At 36.0% G+C, this 20,527-nt stretch overlaps 1 protein-coding gene across 17 annotated transcripts in view; it reads left to right on the forward strand.

The window, feature by feature from the left end:
• The window catches only part of PTPRK (protein tyrosine phosphatase, receptor type K), a 565,337-nt gene that overhangs the window by 302,821 nt on the left and 241,989 nt on the right, over positions 1–20,527 (forward strand). For all 17 annotated transcript variants that reach the window (XM_003353215.4, XM_021072706.1, XM_005652678.3 and 14 more), the window contains exon 6: positions 9,349–9,523. In XM_003353215.4, coding sequence (XP_003353263.1) covers positions 9,349–9,523 — 175 coding nt within the window. The remainder of the gene's footprint in view (positions 1–9,348; positions 9,524–20,527) is intronic.

Consider the following 20,527-nt stretch of genomic DNA (forward strand, 5'->3'; position numbering starts at 1 on the left):
TATGCCATGGATGCAGCCCTAAAAAGACAAAAAGGAAAAGTTTCTTTCACATCTGTTTTGCTTAAGATATCATCTGTTGAGTTTATTTAGTCTAGTTAATCATAATTTCTAAAATGATTTCTTCATTTCTAATTTGTTCTGAGTTCTCTCACCTCATTTATGATTTTTATTAATTTAAATTTACATTATTCCTTCATGTCATGATTCATTTTAAAAATATTTTAGCTTATCTTGAAACATTAGGTTATGGCTTTGATCTGTTTTGTGAGTGTATTTTTCTGACTTACTTTCATTGACTCTAGGGAATCATAGTCTACTCCTTATTCTCTTTTAAACTTACAATAATTTTATTTTTATTTGACCTTGATAGTTTTTTTCTTTTGACCATGCCTGTGGCATGTGGAAGTTCCCAGGCCAGGGACTGAACCCACCCCACAGCATTGACCTCAGCTGTAGCATTGACAACCCTACATCCTTAACCTATAGAGCCAAGAGGGAACTCCTGACCTTGATACTTCTAAGTTGCTCATTTTTATATGAAATAAGTTTTCTTGAAATTCAAAAGTAAGGTAGGCTTCAGGAAAGCTTTTCTGTTTTTGTACATTTCCTTCTTCTGTTGTTTTGAATTATGTTTAAAAATATGGCCACTTGCCTTCTGAGATTTCTTGATTTTGTTCTCACCTCCACTTTTTTTTTGGACCTTGTCTTTCCTTTCTCTCCTGTCATTCTGTTTTTATGTGGTGGGTTTGGAAAGACTGAAAAACCATGCCACTGCCACCACCTTGGCTGTACTATGGCTGGTGGTGTTTTATAATTGTAAATTCACATGCTTTACATTTCTTGATTTCTCCAGGGCATTTAAAGGCAGCCCACCGATCCCATTATAAACCTTAGTTTGTCTAAAATGTTTTAAAGTAGCAAATGCATGGTCACCCAGAACTTAGCTTTCTGTAAATATTTGATTAAGAATATCTATCTAGGACTTACCGTCATGGCTCAGTGGTTAACGAATCTGACTAGGAACCATGAGGTTGTGGGTTCGATCCCTGGCCTTGCTCAGTGGGTTAAAGATCCAGCATTGCCGTGAGCTGTGGTGTAGGTTGCAGATGTGGCTTGGATCCTGCATTGCTGTGGCTCTGGTATAGGCTGGCGGCTATAGCTCCAATTCGACCCCTAGCCTGGGAATCTCCAGTTGCCGCAGGAGCAGCCCTAGAAAAGGCAAAAAGACAAAAAAAAAAAAAAAAAAATCTATCTAATAGTGATATTTACATATCTCTATTACTACAACATGATGTGGACTAGCAATGTGTTTACCAATGGCAACAGAATTATTAATGTCTTTAAATCTAATCAGACTAGAGAATTCCAGAAAACCCAGAACCAAACCAAATCAGAAAACCCATTTCTAGAAATCTTTTCTTCCATAACCATTTCTGGTAACAAATCATTCTATCAGTCAGGGTTGAACATGAATGTTGAACCAGTAGGAGGTATAGGTAGATAGAAAATAGACTATTTTTCCCAAGAGATTTGTGGCAAGGAATTGGTTTATTTGATTGTGGAACCTGGCTAGGCAAGTCTGAAGTCTCTAGGGCAAGCACCGGGGAAGGGCAGGCAACGGTGAAGTTGCTAATCTCAGGTAGAGTTTCTTCTATTTCAGGGAGGCCTCCAATCTACTCTTAAGACCTTTCGTCTGATTGAATCAAAGCCACCAGATTATCTAGGATATTCTCCCTTAATGTCAATTGGTTATGGATTTTAATCCCATCCGCAAAATACCTTAGTAGAGGTTAGTATTTTGATTGACAGTAGTGACCCATTAAAAGACCGTCACAGTTACCAATGTATTATTCACTTAGATACTGTTTTGGCCATTATTATCTTAATATTGCTATTATCAGGATTTGCAGTTGGAATTTTTGCACCGTTATCTCACCTCATATTCTCAGTATCTCTGTTGAATAAGCAGTTTCAAATTGATATCCGCATTTTTAGGTGAAGAGGTAGAAATTTGAGAAGTCATGAGAAATTGTGAAGCTAAGAAACAGTCATTTCGGGACTAGAATTTGGGTGTCATCTCCCATGGTCCAGTTTGCTTACTCGTGCTCTCTTTCTGTAGCTCCTCGTAACGGTCACCTTGTCCCAACACTGCAAAGACACCTACTCTTTGTAGGTTAAAACTCCTTTTCTTGTTTCACAGCTGACTTTATTTTTTGTTGAATTTTGTTAGTGATCTTGATTCTAGCAATTTGCTGTCCCCAGCCCATTTTTTTTAACCGTGCTTTCTGTCAGAATTGTATTTGTCACCTCTCTCTTTCTCGGTGTCAAATATCGTTCCCTTTATTCAGTCCTTTCATTGCCATATTGTAACTATGTGGTGAATTTAGTATTGTCGTTTTAGAATAATTTTTCCCAGAGGAATTCTGTTTCCTAAGTGTTTAATCTATTGAGGTCAATATAATAATTTCTAGAGCTTACTAATGAGTGCTTTTGCAAAGTAATAGTATAATATTTCTAATTTTAGAAATTTATAAATTGATAAACCTTTAAGTTTGCTATTATATCCTTCTATGTTTCTAAAATTTTCTGATTTAAGTGTTTAATAATGATGCTGCTGCTGCTGATGATGATATCTTTATCATACCTATGAGAAAGAAAGAAATTTCATATGGCAGACAAATCCCAGTAAGGAACCCTCAAGTCCTTGGAATTAATTTGGCTGGATTGTATGATTCACATCAACCTTACTTAATTTTAATGTGCAAATTTACAGTGGGATTAGTTTTGGAAGAAGGCCAAGTACTGACAAGTATATGCACTCATCTTAATATTGTTTAATAAGAACCTAAATACCAAATGTAGGAGAAACTAGAAAGAGTCTCTTTCTAGTTTCTCCAACCCTAAAAGGATGAAAGAGACATATTTCATTATGTACCCGGTAAAGACAGTAAAAAAGAAATAAAACAATAAATCTAAGTTTTTCTTCAAGTCAGTGGAGTAAAATGATCTCTTCAAGGGTCCTGAGTGTCACATTATTTCATTTAAAATTAAATTGGGTTAATTTTATCCCTCAAGCTTTGAAAAGAGAAGCTGAAATAAGCTATTCCATATTTTACTTAATTTTTAATTTTAATTTTTTGTCTTTTTAGGGCTGCACCCATGGCATGTGGAGGTTCCAGGCTAGTGGTTAAATTGGAGCTGTAGCTGTCGGCCTACACAACAGCCATAGCCATGCCAGATCCGAGCCACATCTGTGACCTACACCACAGCACATGGTAATGCTGGATCCTTAACCCACTGAGTGAGGGCAAGGATTGAACCTGTGTCCTCATGGATACTAGTCAGATTTGTTTCCTCTGAGCCACAACGGGAACTCCATCTATTCCATCTTTTAAACATCATATTAACTTTTACAATTTCAGGCTGAAAGGAATAGAAAAGCAAATCTGTTATATCACAACAGAAAGTCCAGAAAGACGGAGGATCTAAGAGCTGTTGACAATATTTTATTTTATTTTAATTTTTGACATTATTGTAGACTCGTAATCAAGAACCTGATTTTGTTCTCCTCCTTAATATGCTGTCCTCGGCATTTTAGGCATGACATTGAGGAAGAGAAAAGAGGACCCACTGTGTCTACTCTAGAAATGAGGAAACCTTTCTGGGAATGACTTGGCTTTTTTTTATTGTATCTCATTCGCCAAAATCACACCCATTTTCAGACCTGTCAGCTGTTTGTGGAATAGGACCCCTTGTTTTCAACCAGTGTGTCTCAAGCTGTAATATCTTGATACATAGTGTAGATATTTTATAAAATGCAGATTTCGATTCAGGAGATCTAGAATAATCACTTGTCTTTGCACTTGTAACAATCTGACAGGTGATTCTAAAGCTGCAGGTTATTATAGATATTGGGAATTAACTAATATTAGCACTACTCTACTTTATGCCAGGAGCTGAACCTGTCAAATAAATAAAGCATGTATCCTGCATGGTAAAGCTTACCTAGCTTAGTAGAGGAGTGATAATACTCCAGAATTCCAGTGTCTTGCCCAGAGTTATTTGATAAGCAACAAGTCTCAGCAACCTGTTCTGGAGACAGAATAAATAAGAAAGTTTGAAAAGGATCTAGGGAGGAGAGGAGAAGACTGAAAAAAAGCCAGGTGCTTGGTTATAATCCTTGGATAGTAAAATTTTGTGGTTCATTTTTTTAGTATTTCTCAAAGTAGGAGATTTTGCAATGGAGAAATCACATAAAAATCTCAAAGCAGTGTGAAGAGCCTGAAACTGAAGAATATAAAGGCAGAAAACTATACGCAAACACTTCTCCTTCAGAGATAAATTTACCATTACTTCTTATTTCCTCCTTTCATAGCTCAGCCTACTCTGTTAAATTGATAGCGTGTAGGCGGGCAAAGACCTAGTATTTTGGATTATAAAAGAAAAAGTTATCATTGTTTTTTACTTCTGAAATATACATGTCATAAATTGCTACTTTTAAGTGTAATGCATTACTGAAAGTTCAGTAAATAAAGCAATGTCTAATATAGTAGATAATATTTTCTCATTGGTATAGTGCACTGATCAAGGCTCAACAACAAATAATCAACTCTTCAGACTGGACCTATGATACAAATGAAACAAAAGCAGCTTTGATTTATTTTAGAGGAACTGTGACTGCATTTTGTTTCTTTAAACCTGGTTTTGAGTATTAATCCTGCTACAGGCTATGTATCACATTTCTGGTCTTCCTAAATTCTGATTTTATAATCTTTTTTTTTTTTTAAGGCTGCACCTGTTGGCATGTGGAACTTCCCAGGCTATGCGTCGAATCGGAGCTGCAGCTGCTGACTTTTGCTATAGCCGTTGACACCAGATCTGAGCCAAATCTGCGACTTATGCTGCAACTTGCCATTATGCTGGATGCTTAACCCAATGGGCAAAACCAGGGATCGAACCTGCATCCTCATGGATACTATGCTGAGCCACGATGGGAATTCCTAATTCTATAATCTTTAAGTAGAAATGGCTATCACAGAAGGTTTGTAAGAGAGAAGAGTAGCAGAACCGAGATAATAGCTAACATAGCCTGAGGTACATGGAGGTGCTTATTAAATGATTTTGAAGAAAACCCCCAAATTTATGACTCTATTTTTATTTTTATTTTATTTCAAGAAATAAATAACACCAGTTTACTCATTAATTATATAAAGAATGTATACCATTGTAAAAGCATATATACTTTATAGTTCTGTTAGTATATTAATACTAACATAAACACAGTGTAATCAATTTTGTGATCTCTTGATGGGATCACCTTAGCAAGTCCTTCAACATCTCTGAGTTGTGGTATAGTTCAGAAAGAGCTTACCACAAATCATCTCTGAATGTCCTTGAGGTTTCATGTTTATGTAATTTCCCTTTAGTATTAATTATTATTATATATTTGCTTTAATAATTTATTAAAATTATGGAGATTTTATATAACTCTTGCCAATAAAAATTTCAGCAAATTTAGTTCATTTTAACATTTTAACCTTGAGTATCTCTACCTTGAGTATCTACCTTGAGTATCTCTAAATAATAACATCCTTCATATGTGTTGCCATGGAAGAAAAAAAATAAGATTTGAAGCCCTACCTGCAGGATGATTTCAGTACCCAAAAAGGTAGAAGGACATAAATAGAATATATTATAGAAGAGATTCAAGATAGAAAAGCTGGTGATTACATTTTTATGATAATCTTTTGAGTTTTTGAGACACTATTCATGACAATTTCAATGGGAATGGAAAGCAAAAGTTAGTATAAGCTGATGAAATGTGATGTTGAGGCAGAGAGGAAGTGCTTAGACGTCATAGCTCATGTCATTGTGGGCATCAATTAGGTATAGCTAATAGAAGTTTCTCTGTCCTTGTGGGTAACTTAGATTTTTCAGAAAAGCAAATGACTAAGTTCAGCAAAAGTTAGTAGTGGTCTTGGAACTGTTGCAAAGAAATAGTCCAAATTTATATGGGCAGTGCATAAACAATAGAAAGTTAAAAAAAAAATCCATAACTTTTTCAGGCTAGCTAAAACCTCCGAAATAGATAGTTATGAAGTAAAGGGTCAGAAGTGGGGTATCACTGGCAATGTGGAGGTTTGAAGGAATAGGAGATAAAATCTATCAAGTTGTGATTGCAGAGAAAACTATCTTAGCACAGGTACATGGTAGGAAATTGGGCATCACAGAGGCCAGGGTGAGTTTGGGGTCACTGAGAATATTCACAGAACATGGCACGGGGCAGTGGATAATCTGACCTGGTAGATAACTGAATGGAAGAATGTTTGGGCATCCTGGCAAATCTGGAAATTGAGAGGCTGTGAGTGGGAGAATGAAAGACTGGTTTCTGAGTGGGAATTCAGGATAAAGGGTAAGAAAGTGGAAGGAAATGACCCTTCCTTTGAGAAAAGTTTGGAGATAAATGTTCTTGTGAGATAAATGCCAATTAAGATGGAAAGATGAAATAATGATTATTGAGAGGAAAACATAGGGTACTTAGAAACTCTTCAAAAGAGAAGAAGGATTTTTGAGAAAGACACCGTTTTGAAAGACGTGGGTATGGAGGTGCAGGAGCAAGATCGTTTTGAAGGCAAGGTGAGCAGCAAGAGTTGGCTGGTCTTGCCAAAGAACTGAGAAATAGAAATGGTAGTGAGAAAGGGGACAGAAAGTGGATTGTACAATCGCAGGGGTAAATTAGAGGAGGATGAGGTCGGGGCCTGTACATGTACAAGGAGTGCTGTCATGGTCTGCCTTCCAGTTAGAAAGAGGGTCTCACCTGATGTGGTACTTTATTTTATTTTTGTCTTTTTGCCTTTTCTAGGGCTGCTCCCGCTGCATATGGAGGTTGCCAGGCTAGGGGTCTAATCAGAGCTGTAGCCGCCAACCTATGCCAGAGCTCACTGCAATGCCGGATCCTTAACCCACTGAGCAAGGCCAGGGCTTGAACCCGCAACCTCATGGTTCCTAGTCGGATTCGTTAACCACTAAGCCACGACGGGAACTCCCCTGATGTGGTACTTTAAAAAAAAAATGCAGTTCGAGATTCATGTGTGTAAAAATTTTTATTTTTGTTTATGTGGTTTGTAGGGAAAGAGAACTTAGGCTGGATTTTATGAATTTATATTTTAAGGCTACCTTTTCTGAGTATAAGCTACCTTTTCTGCTATTATTCAGAAGAATAGTGGGGAATCTATCTTGGTGCAGAAATTATGCAATGCATGGGGCAGGAAAGAAGATTTAATAAAACATTGAATGAGTGAAAAAAATGCTAAAGTCATATTTGGGGCTTTATATTCTTAAATATAGGTGCATCTAATACCCATGTGGATACATATATAATGTGCACATATGTATCATTTCAGATATGGAGAAAGGTGATTAAAGATACAGAGAATTTTAGGATCTTAAAAATTATTAAAGTAATAGAGTGATCTCTTTATTATTGACCTCTTTAAAAAACATAAACACACAAGGAGTGCCCATTGTGGCTCAGTGGGTTAAGGACCTGATGTTTTCTCTGTTAGGATATGGATTCTATTCCCAGCCTCATTCAGTGGGTTAAGGATCCAGCGCTGCTGCATGCTTCAGCATAGGTCACAGATGCATCTGTGGCTGTGGCTGTGGCCATAGCTGCAGCTCCAACTTGACCCCTGGCACGGGAACTTCCACATGCCACAGGTGCAGCTGTAAAAAGAAAAAAAGTAGAAACATACAAAAAAATGTAAAAAGTGACAAACTGACCACTAATGTACCCATCACTGTAATTTAATAGAAGTTGACGTTTTGCACTTTGGTTCAAATCTTTTTTTTTTTTTTTTTTTTTTGGGAGATTTAAACATGCATGCATGTATTTCAGTCGCATGCAGGAGCCGTTCAGCACTTTTTAACCAGGACTCTGCTGGTCTTAGTTTGCTTGGTTTAACTGCCACATTGAATTTTATTAAATTCATTAGTTTATCCACTACTCAGGAATAATTTGGATATTTCCCATACTTAACTATTACGAACAATTTTGAACTCAACATTCTTGTGCATTTTTGTGGGATCACATATGCAAGAGTGATCCAAATGAGAAGTGTACGAGTGAAACTGTTGGGTTTTAAGTTTTACGCATCCTCAACTTTACTAGTGAGTAACAAATTATTTTCTAGAATGACCGTAACCATTTATACTTCCAGTAGTAATTTTAGGGTTCTGTTTTCTTTATCTAGTAGATGAAAAGATATTTCAAGCAGTGTGAAAGGATGCTATGAATACTTAGCATTTTTATCAACAAGGAGTGAAGTGGACATCCATGACCAATTCTTTCTCATAGTTGTGGCTTTTTTTTGCCCTTTGTGCTATCTTTGAAATAAAGAATTTTAAAATTTAGGTTGAGGATCTCTTTTCGTGGTTATTAGACATATACATTTTTTCATTTTATAGCCTGTTCATTTTTTGATAGGGTTATTTATCTTTTTACTTATTGAACTGTAGATGATTTTATATAACCTGGCTATTTATCTTTCGAAGGTTATTTCTATGACAAATATCTTATAGTTTGTGGCTTGTTTTATTCCCTTTATTTATGATGTCTTTCAACATATAGAAGTTAGAAATTTTATTGAATTTTTTAGTCATTTCCTTTGTGGTATTGTGTGAAGCACCCAGATATCATAAATATATTTTCCCATATTTTATTTTGAAAGTTGACAGATATCCTTTTAACTTTTAGGCTCTTTCGATTACTTCTTTTAAATGGTATAAATTGGCTGTCATAAATGCCAAAGAGATAGAAGTTTGCAAAGCGTGCAGATTTTGGTTTGACTATAAATTATTCATCAGCATTTTTGTATTCATCGGTATTTATTCTGTGGTGACCACATGCTACACATTTGAAATGCTGAGATGCATAAGGCATGGTCTCACTTTCCTGGAGGGGACAAACCTACTAAGCACATGTATTATTGTATATGGGCTAGAAGATTTTACACATATAAACTCTGGGAGAAGAGAGGAAGCAGTGAATCATTTGCAAAGGGGCCATTAACATCCTGCTCATTAATTTATTCTGGGCTAGTAGTGATTTTATGGAAAACCGAGATTACTATTACGGTTTTGGCACTATACCCCTTAAAGCATACCAGTATTTACTTACATGCTTGTTCTGACTGGAAGTCAATGGTAATAATTGGTGGAGCAACACAGATATGTTTCTCCTAATTTAACAAACAAGAGTCATTTATCACAGATGTTGGTTACCAAGACGATTTAGATTTATGGAAATGTTAAGAACCTGCTTTTTTAAAGATTGGTTTCTGTTTGCAGAGACGAAATGGAGAAGATATACCAGTAGCCCAGACTAAGAACATCAATCACAGAAGATTTGCTGCTTCCTTTAGATTGCAAGAAGTGACAAAAACTGACCAGGATTTGTATCGCTGTGTAACTCAGTCAGAACGAGGTTCTGGCGTGTCCAATTTTGCCCAACTTATTGTGAGAGGTAAAGTAAAATTGCTTTCACTTCATGAAATTGCATGACTTCATTAGAACAAAAGAAACTTTTATAGGTATTTAGATTGATTTTTAAATCTAGTGCTCTTCATTTCGAGTCACGGTAAAACCATATCATAAAAGTTCTGAAAATGTCTTAAGGTCAAATTAAAACTGTATGTGTGTAGTCTGTCAAGCAGTTTTTTAACAAGTGATTTCTATTGAAAGGACTCCATTTAAAAGCTCTAATAGGGCTAAACACACAAAACGCTTTATTCTATATTGCCATCATCTAGTTTACATTTTGACTTTAGATTGGTGTTTCTTGTTTATAACAGTTCTATAGATACTACTTTATTTCTTCAAAGCATTGTGGCAATTATGTCAAGGTTTTAAAGTTTCTGTCCCTGTGTACACCTCTAAGTTTTACTAGTATCATACATATTTGCGAATGTTCACTAATTCTGGCCCGCTATGGAATCTTAGAAAGTTAGTCTTGCTAAGAAGTCCTCAATATTCTTGGATACTAAGGCTACAGGGATTGTGAGTGATTATGAGTGAATACTGGAAAAACGAGTACAAGTGCACAATGTATATTATATTCATTCAAAACCAACTGAGTCCCGGGAGTTCCCGCCATGGCTCAGTGGTTAACGAATCTGACTAGGAACCATGAGGTTGCAGGTTTGAGCCCTGGCCTCGCTCAGTGGGTTAAGGATCTGGCATTGCTGTGAGCTGTGGTGTAGGTCGCAGACGCGGCTGGGATCTGGCGTTGTTGTGGCTCTGGTGTAGACCGGTGGCTACAGCTCTGATTGGATCCCTAGCCTGGGAACCTCCATATGCCACGGGAGTGGCCCTAGAAAAGGCAAAAAAAACCCCAAAAAAGCAACAACAACAAAAAAGAAAACCTGACCGAGTCCCTATACATTCCACTGTTCTGAGTTGTGGAGATCCAGTGGTTAGTAAAATACTGACTCTGCCCTCATGTAGCTTAACACTGAGGTATGCTAGGTACACTATATAGGAAGATGTTCAAAATGTAGTATCAAGTCATGGTATGTGTTATGAATAAACACACAAGATAATGGTGATTGGTATTTTAGTTAGGATGATCTGGAAGACCTCTTTGAGAACGTGATAACTGAGCTGAAACCTTAAAAAAATGAGGACATCAGCCATGTGAAAATTTAGAGGAAAAGCATCTTTGTAGAAGGGACTATCATGTATCAATCGATTATGAAAATAATTATAAACAAATGAATGTAATGAAATGAAAATAATTATAAACCATGTAATCTTTTCAAGGAAAATTTGGGGAGATTTTAACAAAAACATCTAAACTGGATTAAGATTTGTCAGAGGTGTCAGGGAAAGCCTTTGTTAATGAATGCCTTTGAGATAGAATCTGAAAGTTAAGAAAAAGATGCCCAGAAGAGGGTTGTGGATGTGGAGGGCGCAGCAGAAAGAGAATGTGTATAAGAGAACGAAGGACCAGCAAGTGGAGAGCAAAGCAAGTGTCAAGGCTTAGAGGCTGGAAGGAGAAAATGAGATAGTATCCATGTGCAAGTTAATATATTTTATAATTCTGAACATCAAATGTCTTTTACATATATTATTTCATTTTTAAGATTTACTTGAATTTAATATCTTAACCTTTAATACTTTTAGAAGAAAATTGAAATTCAGACTATTTGATAATTGCCCAGAGTCATGAAGATCTAATAACTGGATGGGCAGAATTTAACTGTATGTTTCATAACTCCTGGTGCTGGGCTCATTCTTTTCCAGCACAGCTTTATATCATATTAACTTTATTAAATAATGCTATTAGCTGCTTGTAATGCTTTTGCTTGGGAGATTCTGTAGCTGATCCAAAAAAAAGTTTATCTTTGTATATTGGATTTGACTCTATTATAAATAAAACTTCTCTCATGTCTCCAGAGTCAGCTTATATCACCTGCTTAAGATCATGAAATCAGAGCCCCAATTCATTACATAATAAGAAAATATAATATTTAACTCCAGTATTTCAGTAGAGAGAAAATTTATCTTATGGTCATACATGCTCACATATTCGTCTCTGTTAAGCCCTGTTCCTGCATCTTTCTTATGGTCACACATGCTCACATATTCGTCTCTGTTAAGCCCTGTTCCTGCATCTTTCTCACCCGAGCCTGAAGGTATTCTGGAAAAGCTTGAAGGTGTCCTTGGGTAATCTTATAGCGTGATTAATATGCTCTGGATTTGGGAAGGTGGGTGTGCTCTTGAGTAATCATGCTCACTCTATCTTCACGGTACTCGACCTGCATTCACGATGTGTAGCCCCTGAAGGAGACTGTAGCTGTTAATAGTGCAGCTAGAGTTCTTTTGAATAGCTTACAGTGAAATATCTGTATGTCTATTTAGATGTGGACATAGAAATACAACATTTTTTGGACTTTGCAGCCCCAAATGTATTCAACAGTTTGTAGAAGGCAGAGTGGAAGCTTTTATCCAGGTGTTCCCGTTAAAGATGAATTTCCTTCTTTCAGATAGCCATATAATACCTGTTGATTTTAAAAAGAGATTTATTTTGGAATTATTAGAGCTCCCTTATTTACCTGAGTTGAAAAATAGATTTTTATCATTATATCAAAGCTTAAATTTCTTTATTAGGAGAAACTCCATTATGGCTATTCTAGGAATATTGCTTGCAGAGTAAATAATTATTTCAGTGAGATTTATAAAAGGAGATTCTTTGAATTTCATAGAAAATTGTAGCTTTTTTCTTTCCCTATTTTTCTTGTTTAAAGAAAGTCCTACAATTTAACCTATATTTTGTTTTATATTTTATATTTTACTTGTTGGGTTAAAATAAGATGGTGCTTTGAATATCCTTTCTGGAGTCTGTTTACATTTTAGAAACATATTTCATATTTTGAAAGTTTTAGCAGTTTTCCTTTTCAATATATTTTAGTTTGTTGTGTATCTAATACTTACAGGTGATCCTTTGCTTGGTGTTTTATTTGAAAATTGATATAAAGCAATAAGTTTTCTTGTTTGTCCAACTACCAAATAAATACTGCTCACCAAAAAACACACCCTTCGGGTTCAGCTCTCCTGGTGATGAAATCGTGCTGAGAATTAACTATGGTGACAGGTCTTGTCTCTCATTGGCACTTTCAAAGCTGACATCCTGTTACATGGATACAAAAGATGGTAATTTTAAAGGAAATTTTTGGGGCAGTGATATGAATAGTCTTTAATAAGATCTGTCATAATATTGCCTGTTGTCAAAGATGACCCAAGGGTAAGAGTTTATTAGTGCATTTTCTCCTAAACTGAAAGTGACAGGGCATGCTTAAGGCTCTTTGGTTGCTGTTTGTTACAAATGAAAATTTCACTGCAAAATTCTCTTGTTGAAGAGTATTGATCTCTGTGTTTCCACAGCCAAAGGAAGAAAAAAAAAAACGTATATTGAAACAGAATTTACTTTATCATGACTTTAGCTTTGCTTCCAGATCATTTTGAGTAATGATAATGTCTTGTTTGTGGAAGCCAATCTTTACTGACAAAGAAGTTTTTACACAGATGAGATGAAGAGCAGGTGTTTTCCTCGATGTTTCTACAGAATTGAAGTGTACAAAATGAAATAAACATCGAAATGGTGTTTACAGGCTTCAAAGTAAAAGCGCCACCTTTGTAGTCTAGGTGATGTTATAGATTCTCATTTTTGACCTCATTTGCAATCTTCTCCTTTCTTTTCCACCTGTCTATATCAAAGACCCAACTGCGTTTCTAACCAGCGGAGCCACAATAAACTTCTATAACATTCTGATTACCACAGCTGACACTCAATTTCTATTCTCATTTGTTAGCTATGCCTTTCTATTATTTTTTTTTTATCAGTGAAATTCCAGTTACATTTTTAAAGTTCTTTAATGTGAAAAGCACCATGTTTTGTTTGTTGTTGGTTTGATTTTAAAATTTTAGTCTCAACTATTAGCCACTGTTGGAGTGCTATGGACATGATTCAGTTAGTATGTTTATCTGTTCTCACAGAATACCACTCACTTCTAGCAGTAAAATGGGGTGACTGTTGAAATGTATACCAGTATAGGTGGGCCTTTAAAACAAATTTTGGTATTTAAAATCATAGGGACTTTGGATTGTTGATGATACTTCCCTTTGTAAGGGAATACAAATTAGTTTAACAATAAGGGTGTTTGCTGACTTTTATGCCTGAAAGGTACAGAGATAAGATAGGCTTCAAGGTCAGTCCTAAAGCATCCATTTAATTCTTCACTCTGCAGGTCATAGTTTTGACTTTAATCCTAAGCCAAGGTGTCTTCATGGTCATAGGATAGCAATGTGGCTACATACATCTTCAGTTTCATCCCCTTGGGGACAGACAGGTTACCACCTCTCACAAGTCTCAAAAATTGCATATGGCTCCATATACTAGAATGGCCTGTGGAGAATGTTTGTACAGCAGACTGCAGAGCGTAGTAGTGTTATTCAGAGGGAATTATTAGTTCTACTCAAGTAAGATAGGAACTGAGGACAATTTTTCAAAAGAAAGTACCACCTTAGCTTGAAGGACATGCAGAGTTTGGAACTTGGTGATGTGGAGGGAGAGGGAAGAATATGATTATCTTAAGTCAGGTAATACTGCAAGGTGGGATCATGACTTATAGGGGGAATGATGAGCTATTAATGGAATTGCTTGCTAACACCAGTTACCTACTATATAAGTGAAGGAAAGCCGTCCAAAGTAATGCTAAGTTTGCATTTGAACCTTTCAGAGTCTGCACTTACTGTAATTATTTGTAGGGTACATTCCGTCAGAGCCTGTCTAGTTCATCTTTGCTTGCTACAGCAACTAACATTTTTTTTTTTTTGCATAAAGGCAATTGATCCTTTTCTTAAAATTCATAAATACAGTTGAAGTTAGAGTGGGGGGACTGACCCTAAAAGATATAGGGGATGGATGATGAACCACATTGCCCCTTTACCTCCAGGTGGAGGAAAGTTTACTGGCATACAGGAAAAGATGATGGCCATTGTTTTTTTGTAGTGTCTGAACCAGTCTCTTTCCTTCTCATGTCAAGTAGGGAGGGCGACTTGTTGTTTAGCATGAATTATTTTTTTTTTCTCACTTGAAAAACAGTCTGATTTAACTAATATGTTGTATTCTAGTCTTTTTGTATATACTAGTTAAAAATCAGCTCTGTCTCTCTCATTTTAGTATTTCTATATTAGAAGTGAGGACACTTGGGAAGCGGGAAACACGACACACAAAAGGCCGTGGAATTTCTAGCTTGAGTCCTTCAGCATTCTGCTTAATACCATACACTATTGATTTTTAACTAGTTTTCTTTGTATAGCTGTCAGACTCCTGAATTCATATAAAGGTCCTTTTTCCGAATGGTGACTTGAAGATCCCTTTTCTTTCCTTCTATTTTGAAAACTAGCCAACTTGACAGGAAATGTGGACTTATCTGGGAGAATTCAATTTAAATATCTATGTTTTATAAAACCTGAACTATAATGAAAGTCTCAGAACACATGGATAATCCACATACTAATGTCCCAACTGCCCTTGCATCGTTAGGAAAGCATGTGCAGTCAGTGAGGTGATACCAAATGTCTCATAATTTGGAAGAAACCCCAAATGTTGCATATCTAAAAACTTTCAGTTGCTACCCTTGAGTCTGATAAAAGAAACATTTGGAGTCTCCTCTCATCCATAATAGCTACTTGTAATTCAGGTGATTCAAGGTACAAGATGTCTGGTACATTTTTAAATTCTGAATGAGCAAAAGGATACTAGATGTCCTTATTTCAGAGAGTTTATTATTACTGAAACTCTGTTCTATCCACTTCTGTGCACCATTATTCCAAATACTTTTTCCTATTAATTTTCTCCTCCTCTGAGTTTCCTTATATTACTTTATGAAAATGGGAGATTGTAGCGCTTGTCTTCCCCAAGTGGTTGTTTTCATGCCATTTATTTTGTTGTTTGTTTTAAAAATAAAAATGAATGAGAGTTCTTTCCCAGAGGATTTCTCAGTGTATTTGCCTGAGTGAGTCACATTAGAGCTCTACGTAATGTTTAGCAGTTGAGGTGCTGGTCCCTGTTTTTTTGGAGTGTGTCTTTGGGGACTGTGTTTTTGTTGGAGTTTTCTCCTTAAGAAGTTAAGAAGGATCAAAGAGAAAGGAGAATGATTTTTATGCCAAATAATTCTTTCTCTTGAACACTAAGGAATATTATTTCAGAGCACTGATAGGAGTTCTCTATATTCCTCCTGAGCTTCTCAATTTTGTTCTCTTGGAGTTTGTGATAAATGTACTTTGGGTTCCATTCTGAAGGATGTATATCAGCTTCACAGACTAACAGTTTTTTCATAATTTATATTCTCCTCCTGCTCATTCTTTTTCTTTCTCTTACACCATACCCAAAAGGAAGGAATGCAATCAGTTTGTAACTTCATTGAAAAATAAGCTAGCAGCCTTTATGAGTACTTAAAATGCTAAGTAAAAGCCACCAAGACATTACAAAGGAAACAGCAGAAATAGTTTTAAGCTCTCAAGCAGTTTATAATTTAATGAATTGTAAAGGAAAATGTAGAATTATTGAATATATTGGCACAGAGTTTTGACCTTGATTTTGCTCTCAATTTTAATTCCATAGGGAAAAAAGTAAGTTCCTTTAACAAATAGAAGATATACCAATGGATATTTACAAAACTTATTAAGCGCCATTTTGGCAAATAAAAATGTACTGTGAGAGTCTTATAGAATGTTAAACAGAAGCTCTGTACATGACAGATTGAAATCAGTCAGTGAGGCAGAGAGATAATTCATAGTTTCCAGTGGTGCATTGAGAGTAGGTGCTGATGTAAGTGTTGTGGTGGGACATGACTTCCTGAATTGCAGTTCTGGAGTTTCTTCCACTTTCCCACCACTTCATCTTCTAGAAAGTCAATAATAGCAGGATTCCCAATCAGGCGAGTTTCGGTATCAAGGTTTTGTGCAGTTAATATAAAGTATTTGCCAGTTAGATGCTCACATCTCTTTAAAAGCTAACGGAGTTCGCGTTGTGGCTCCATGGTAATGAACCCAACTAGTATCCATGCGGATGCTGGTTTGATCCCTGGCCTCACTCAGTGGGTTGAGGATCTGGCATTACTGTGCCTATGGCTATGGGCATAGGCCAGCAGCTGCAACTCTGATTTAATCCTCAGCCTGGGAACGTCCACATGCTGCAGGCACAGCCCTGAAAAGCAATAAAATAAAATAAAATAAAATAAAGTAAAGTAACGTAACGTAACGTAACGTAAAGTAAAGTAAAATAAAATAAAAGCTAACACACATTCTGTTTACTAGTAAAATGGCACTAGGAACCTGACTTATTGAGTACAAACTTAGGGAATACACCAAAACAGAAAACACTCATGAAATGCTAGGAAGAAGTTAAATGTTAGGTAAATCATTCAAGAGAAAGCACTTTGATTTCAATCTGTGCTAATATAAATCATGTTATTTCCTTTTCTACAAAACATCAGTTGAGTAAGGAATAAAAACAATCATAAGGTCAACACAAATAAGTACAGATAAACATTTATATTTTGTTGGTCTTCAGTGTGGATTGTGTTTAATTCCTAGTTACTAGTTTTTATAAAAAAAAAGTTGTACCATTTTAGTGTTGAAAGTGAGGATTTGGAAACTGAGGACTGGACAGAGATTAAATAATCGAGGCAAAGTATGGGCAGCTTTTCTCAATGCATAATTCCATAACAATCTCTCCTTATACAGCTTTATCTTAGCTCTGATGTTTGTTTTTAGAGAAATTTTGTCAACGGATGTGGTCTCCTCTCTTATGTACTATGGGGACAGGATTACATTTAACTTCAGGATATAATTTGAAAGATAGTATTGTTCTGCTCTCCATTTTCTGAACCCTGAGCTAAGAACATATTTTGTTGTGTTTTCTGCAGTGTTGTGCAGCTTGGAATCAGATTGAGTTGCGGTGGCACAGAATCTGTACTTGTGTTAAAACAACAAACAACAAATGAATAATTACCTGAACCCTTGTTTGGAAGAAAGTTTACTCACATGGTTATTTACATTTTCCTAATTGCCGGTGGTGTTTTCTTTCATCTTCATGTACATATGGAAGAAACCATTGCATGTTACTCCCTCCAGTAGCTTTACTTCACATTAAGGGGAAAAAAAAATATCAAAGGTCCAAAAGGCTTTAAGTGAAATATACCCTGGGTGCCACTCCAAATTTATTTCCTATTACTTCCTTCCTTTTTATTCCATGGCAAGCATACCAACTCTTCTAAGCTACACCTGCCTTTGGGCTGTTAAACTTGCTGTTTCCTTCACCTGGACTTTTTTTCCCCCTCAGATACATGCATATGGTTGCATTCTTACCTCATTTAGCTTTCTTTCATTTTTTTCCCCCAAATATCTAAAGGCCAAATGATAGTTATTTTCCAGTAGAGAAGAAAATTCATCGATTTTGTTTTATAATTTTTTCTCCATAGTTATTTAGCTCTAAGTTTACAAGAGGTCTTTATGTAATGCCTACTGTTAGTATGTGCAGAACAAATATTTGTACAAGGCAATGGTCTCAAATATTTTCACATTGTTGAGTAAAAGTACAACAAATAGAAATATGTGTGCTAATTGGTTGCTTCTTTCATTTTCTGAGTTTTATTCCATATCCTTTGGGTCCTCAGCACTTCCTTTACCTTTACTGCTATTGCTTTCACCCATGTTACCATCTTCTTTTTTACTGTACTTTTTACTTTTTTTAAATTAAAAAAACAACTAAAGGACTGATAACTTTATTTCTTTGTTATTGAAGTAGATTTGATTTACAATATTATGTGAGTTTCAGGTGTACCACATAGTGATTCAATATTTTTATAGTTTATACTTCATTTAAAGTTATTGCAAAATAATGGCTATATTTCTCTGTGCTGTACAGTATATCTTTGTTGCTTACATATTATATGCATAGTAGTTTGTATCTCTTAACTCCATACCCCATGCCTCATCTCCACCCTTCCCTTTTCCCACTGGTGACCACGAATTTATTCTCTATAGCTGTGAGCTGTTCATTGTACTTTAAAAAGTCTCCCCACATCAGCACTTACCTCCTCCGAGTCGGTCTTCACATAGCAGCGGACTGACCGTATTACACAAAGTCAGCATATACTTACTCTCCTGGTTCTACTGGCTTCATATTCACAGAATCAGTCCCAGATGTCTCCAAGACCCTTCATCTGGCTCTTCCCACCTCTCCAGTCCTTCATGAGATTCTGCTTTGCTTACCAAACTCTAACAATACTGGTTTTCTTTCACTCGCTTTAATGCACTGTGCTCTCTCCTAAGAATGTTCTGTCTGTAGTACATCTTCAACCTATTACTGTGTTCCTAAGATCTGCTTCCACCATTCGATTGACTAAGTCAAGGACTATTCTCTTTTTCTTGTTTATTGTTTTGTTTTTATAGCCAGGACCATGGCCATTAGCCAGCAGATATAATCAGGTCATTGTTAAAGAAACAAAAACAGAGTAGGTTATAAAGTGTCATATGGATGGCATGGTTTTAATGTGTAGAACAGAGGAGGACAGCCTCTTCTTTGACTTTAGTGGTCAGGGAATGAGCTGAGGAAGAGGTCAAGTTTCATCTTACTATTGATGGATGGTTAGGATAGGATAGTTGAAAATAAGTAAGGGCATTTCAAGAAGAGGGTGTGACATAGGAAAACAAGCACTTGGGTGCTAGTATTAAACATGGACCATGAGACAGTGTTTTCCAGGAAAGAAGCCTGGAAGTATGTTCTTTGAAGCCTAATTGTAGAGCAGTTTTTGTCAGACTAAGGAATATAAATGTATGAGGTCATTTGATTTGGGAACTTTGGGGAGGTTTGCAGTAGGTTGCTTGAATCTTCATATCTGTCTCAGAGCTCTAGGTTGAGAGATGATTTGGAGAATGATGAGTTTGCAGGGAGTAAGTTTAAGGGTCTCTGATGATCTTAAAAGCTTGAGGTGGTAAGGCATCCTTGAGGGAGTTGTGATGGAAAGGAAAAGTCAAGGTCTAGAGATTATGGTAGAAATATTAAGAACATTGTGGAATGACAGAAAAAGGAATAGATAGCCTGGGATACTAGTTGAAATATGGTATTATGTACAGAAATTTGAAAGGCTTGTATAAGAACTGATTTGAGAGCATAGATGGTAATTTCAGTTGTAAACTCTTGATTCGGGTACTGGAAAGATAGGTTTAAAATCTTTAGGCCTATGGGAGAGACTTCAACAAGGATTCAACACAAGATAAATTAAACAGTAGGTACTTGGTGTACAGAAATTCTCTGTATTTTATAAGCTTCTATTTAATAGTCTTTGGCTAGTATTATTAGAATTTTCCATGTTTTTCAACTTAGGATAAAAGCAAATATACGCAATTAAATGGAAAATTTAAAAAGAGAACCCTAACATGGTTAAATATAATATTTTTTTTCTTTATCCCTGACCTTTTTCATATATAAAAACACATGTGAGATATATTGTGTGTAAATATGTGTTTTCTCTGCTGCTTTGTGTAGATTCCTGTTTGGATTTGAGGCTGAGTGAAAATATTTTTTCTGTTCTTTGTAAAAACTTTTTGCTTCATAGAAATAAAGCAAACTCTCCAAAGACTTCCCCACTTTCTCTGCTCTTCAAAATTTAAGAGCCCCTGATAATAATGCTCCTAGACATGTCTTTTTCTTACAACAGTTTCTTAAAGTTTTGGAAGGAGGGAGGTTTTCTTTCTAAGACTTTTGGCCAACAGCATTTTTCAATCCTCAAAGAATGTCATTCACTGCAGCAGGTCGTTTAAAAATATTTACTTAAGGATAGATAAAAAGTTCCCACCTGCCATAATTTTTCTATGTTAAAACCCCACCAGGTTTGGCATTTCTCTGTATTGTGCAGGATTGTTAAAAAGTAGTTACCATGACCAGACTGGTTGATGC

This window comes from Sus scrofa, chromosome 1, assembly GCF_000003025.6.
Source record: "Sus scrofa isolate TJ Tabasco breed Duroc chromosome 1, Sscrofa11.1, whole genome shotgun sequence".
Lineage (NCBI taxonomy): Eukaryota > Metazoa > Chordata > Mammalia > Artiodactyla > Suidae > Sus > Sus scrofa.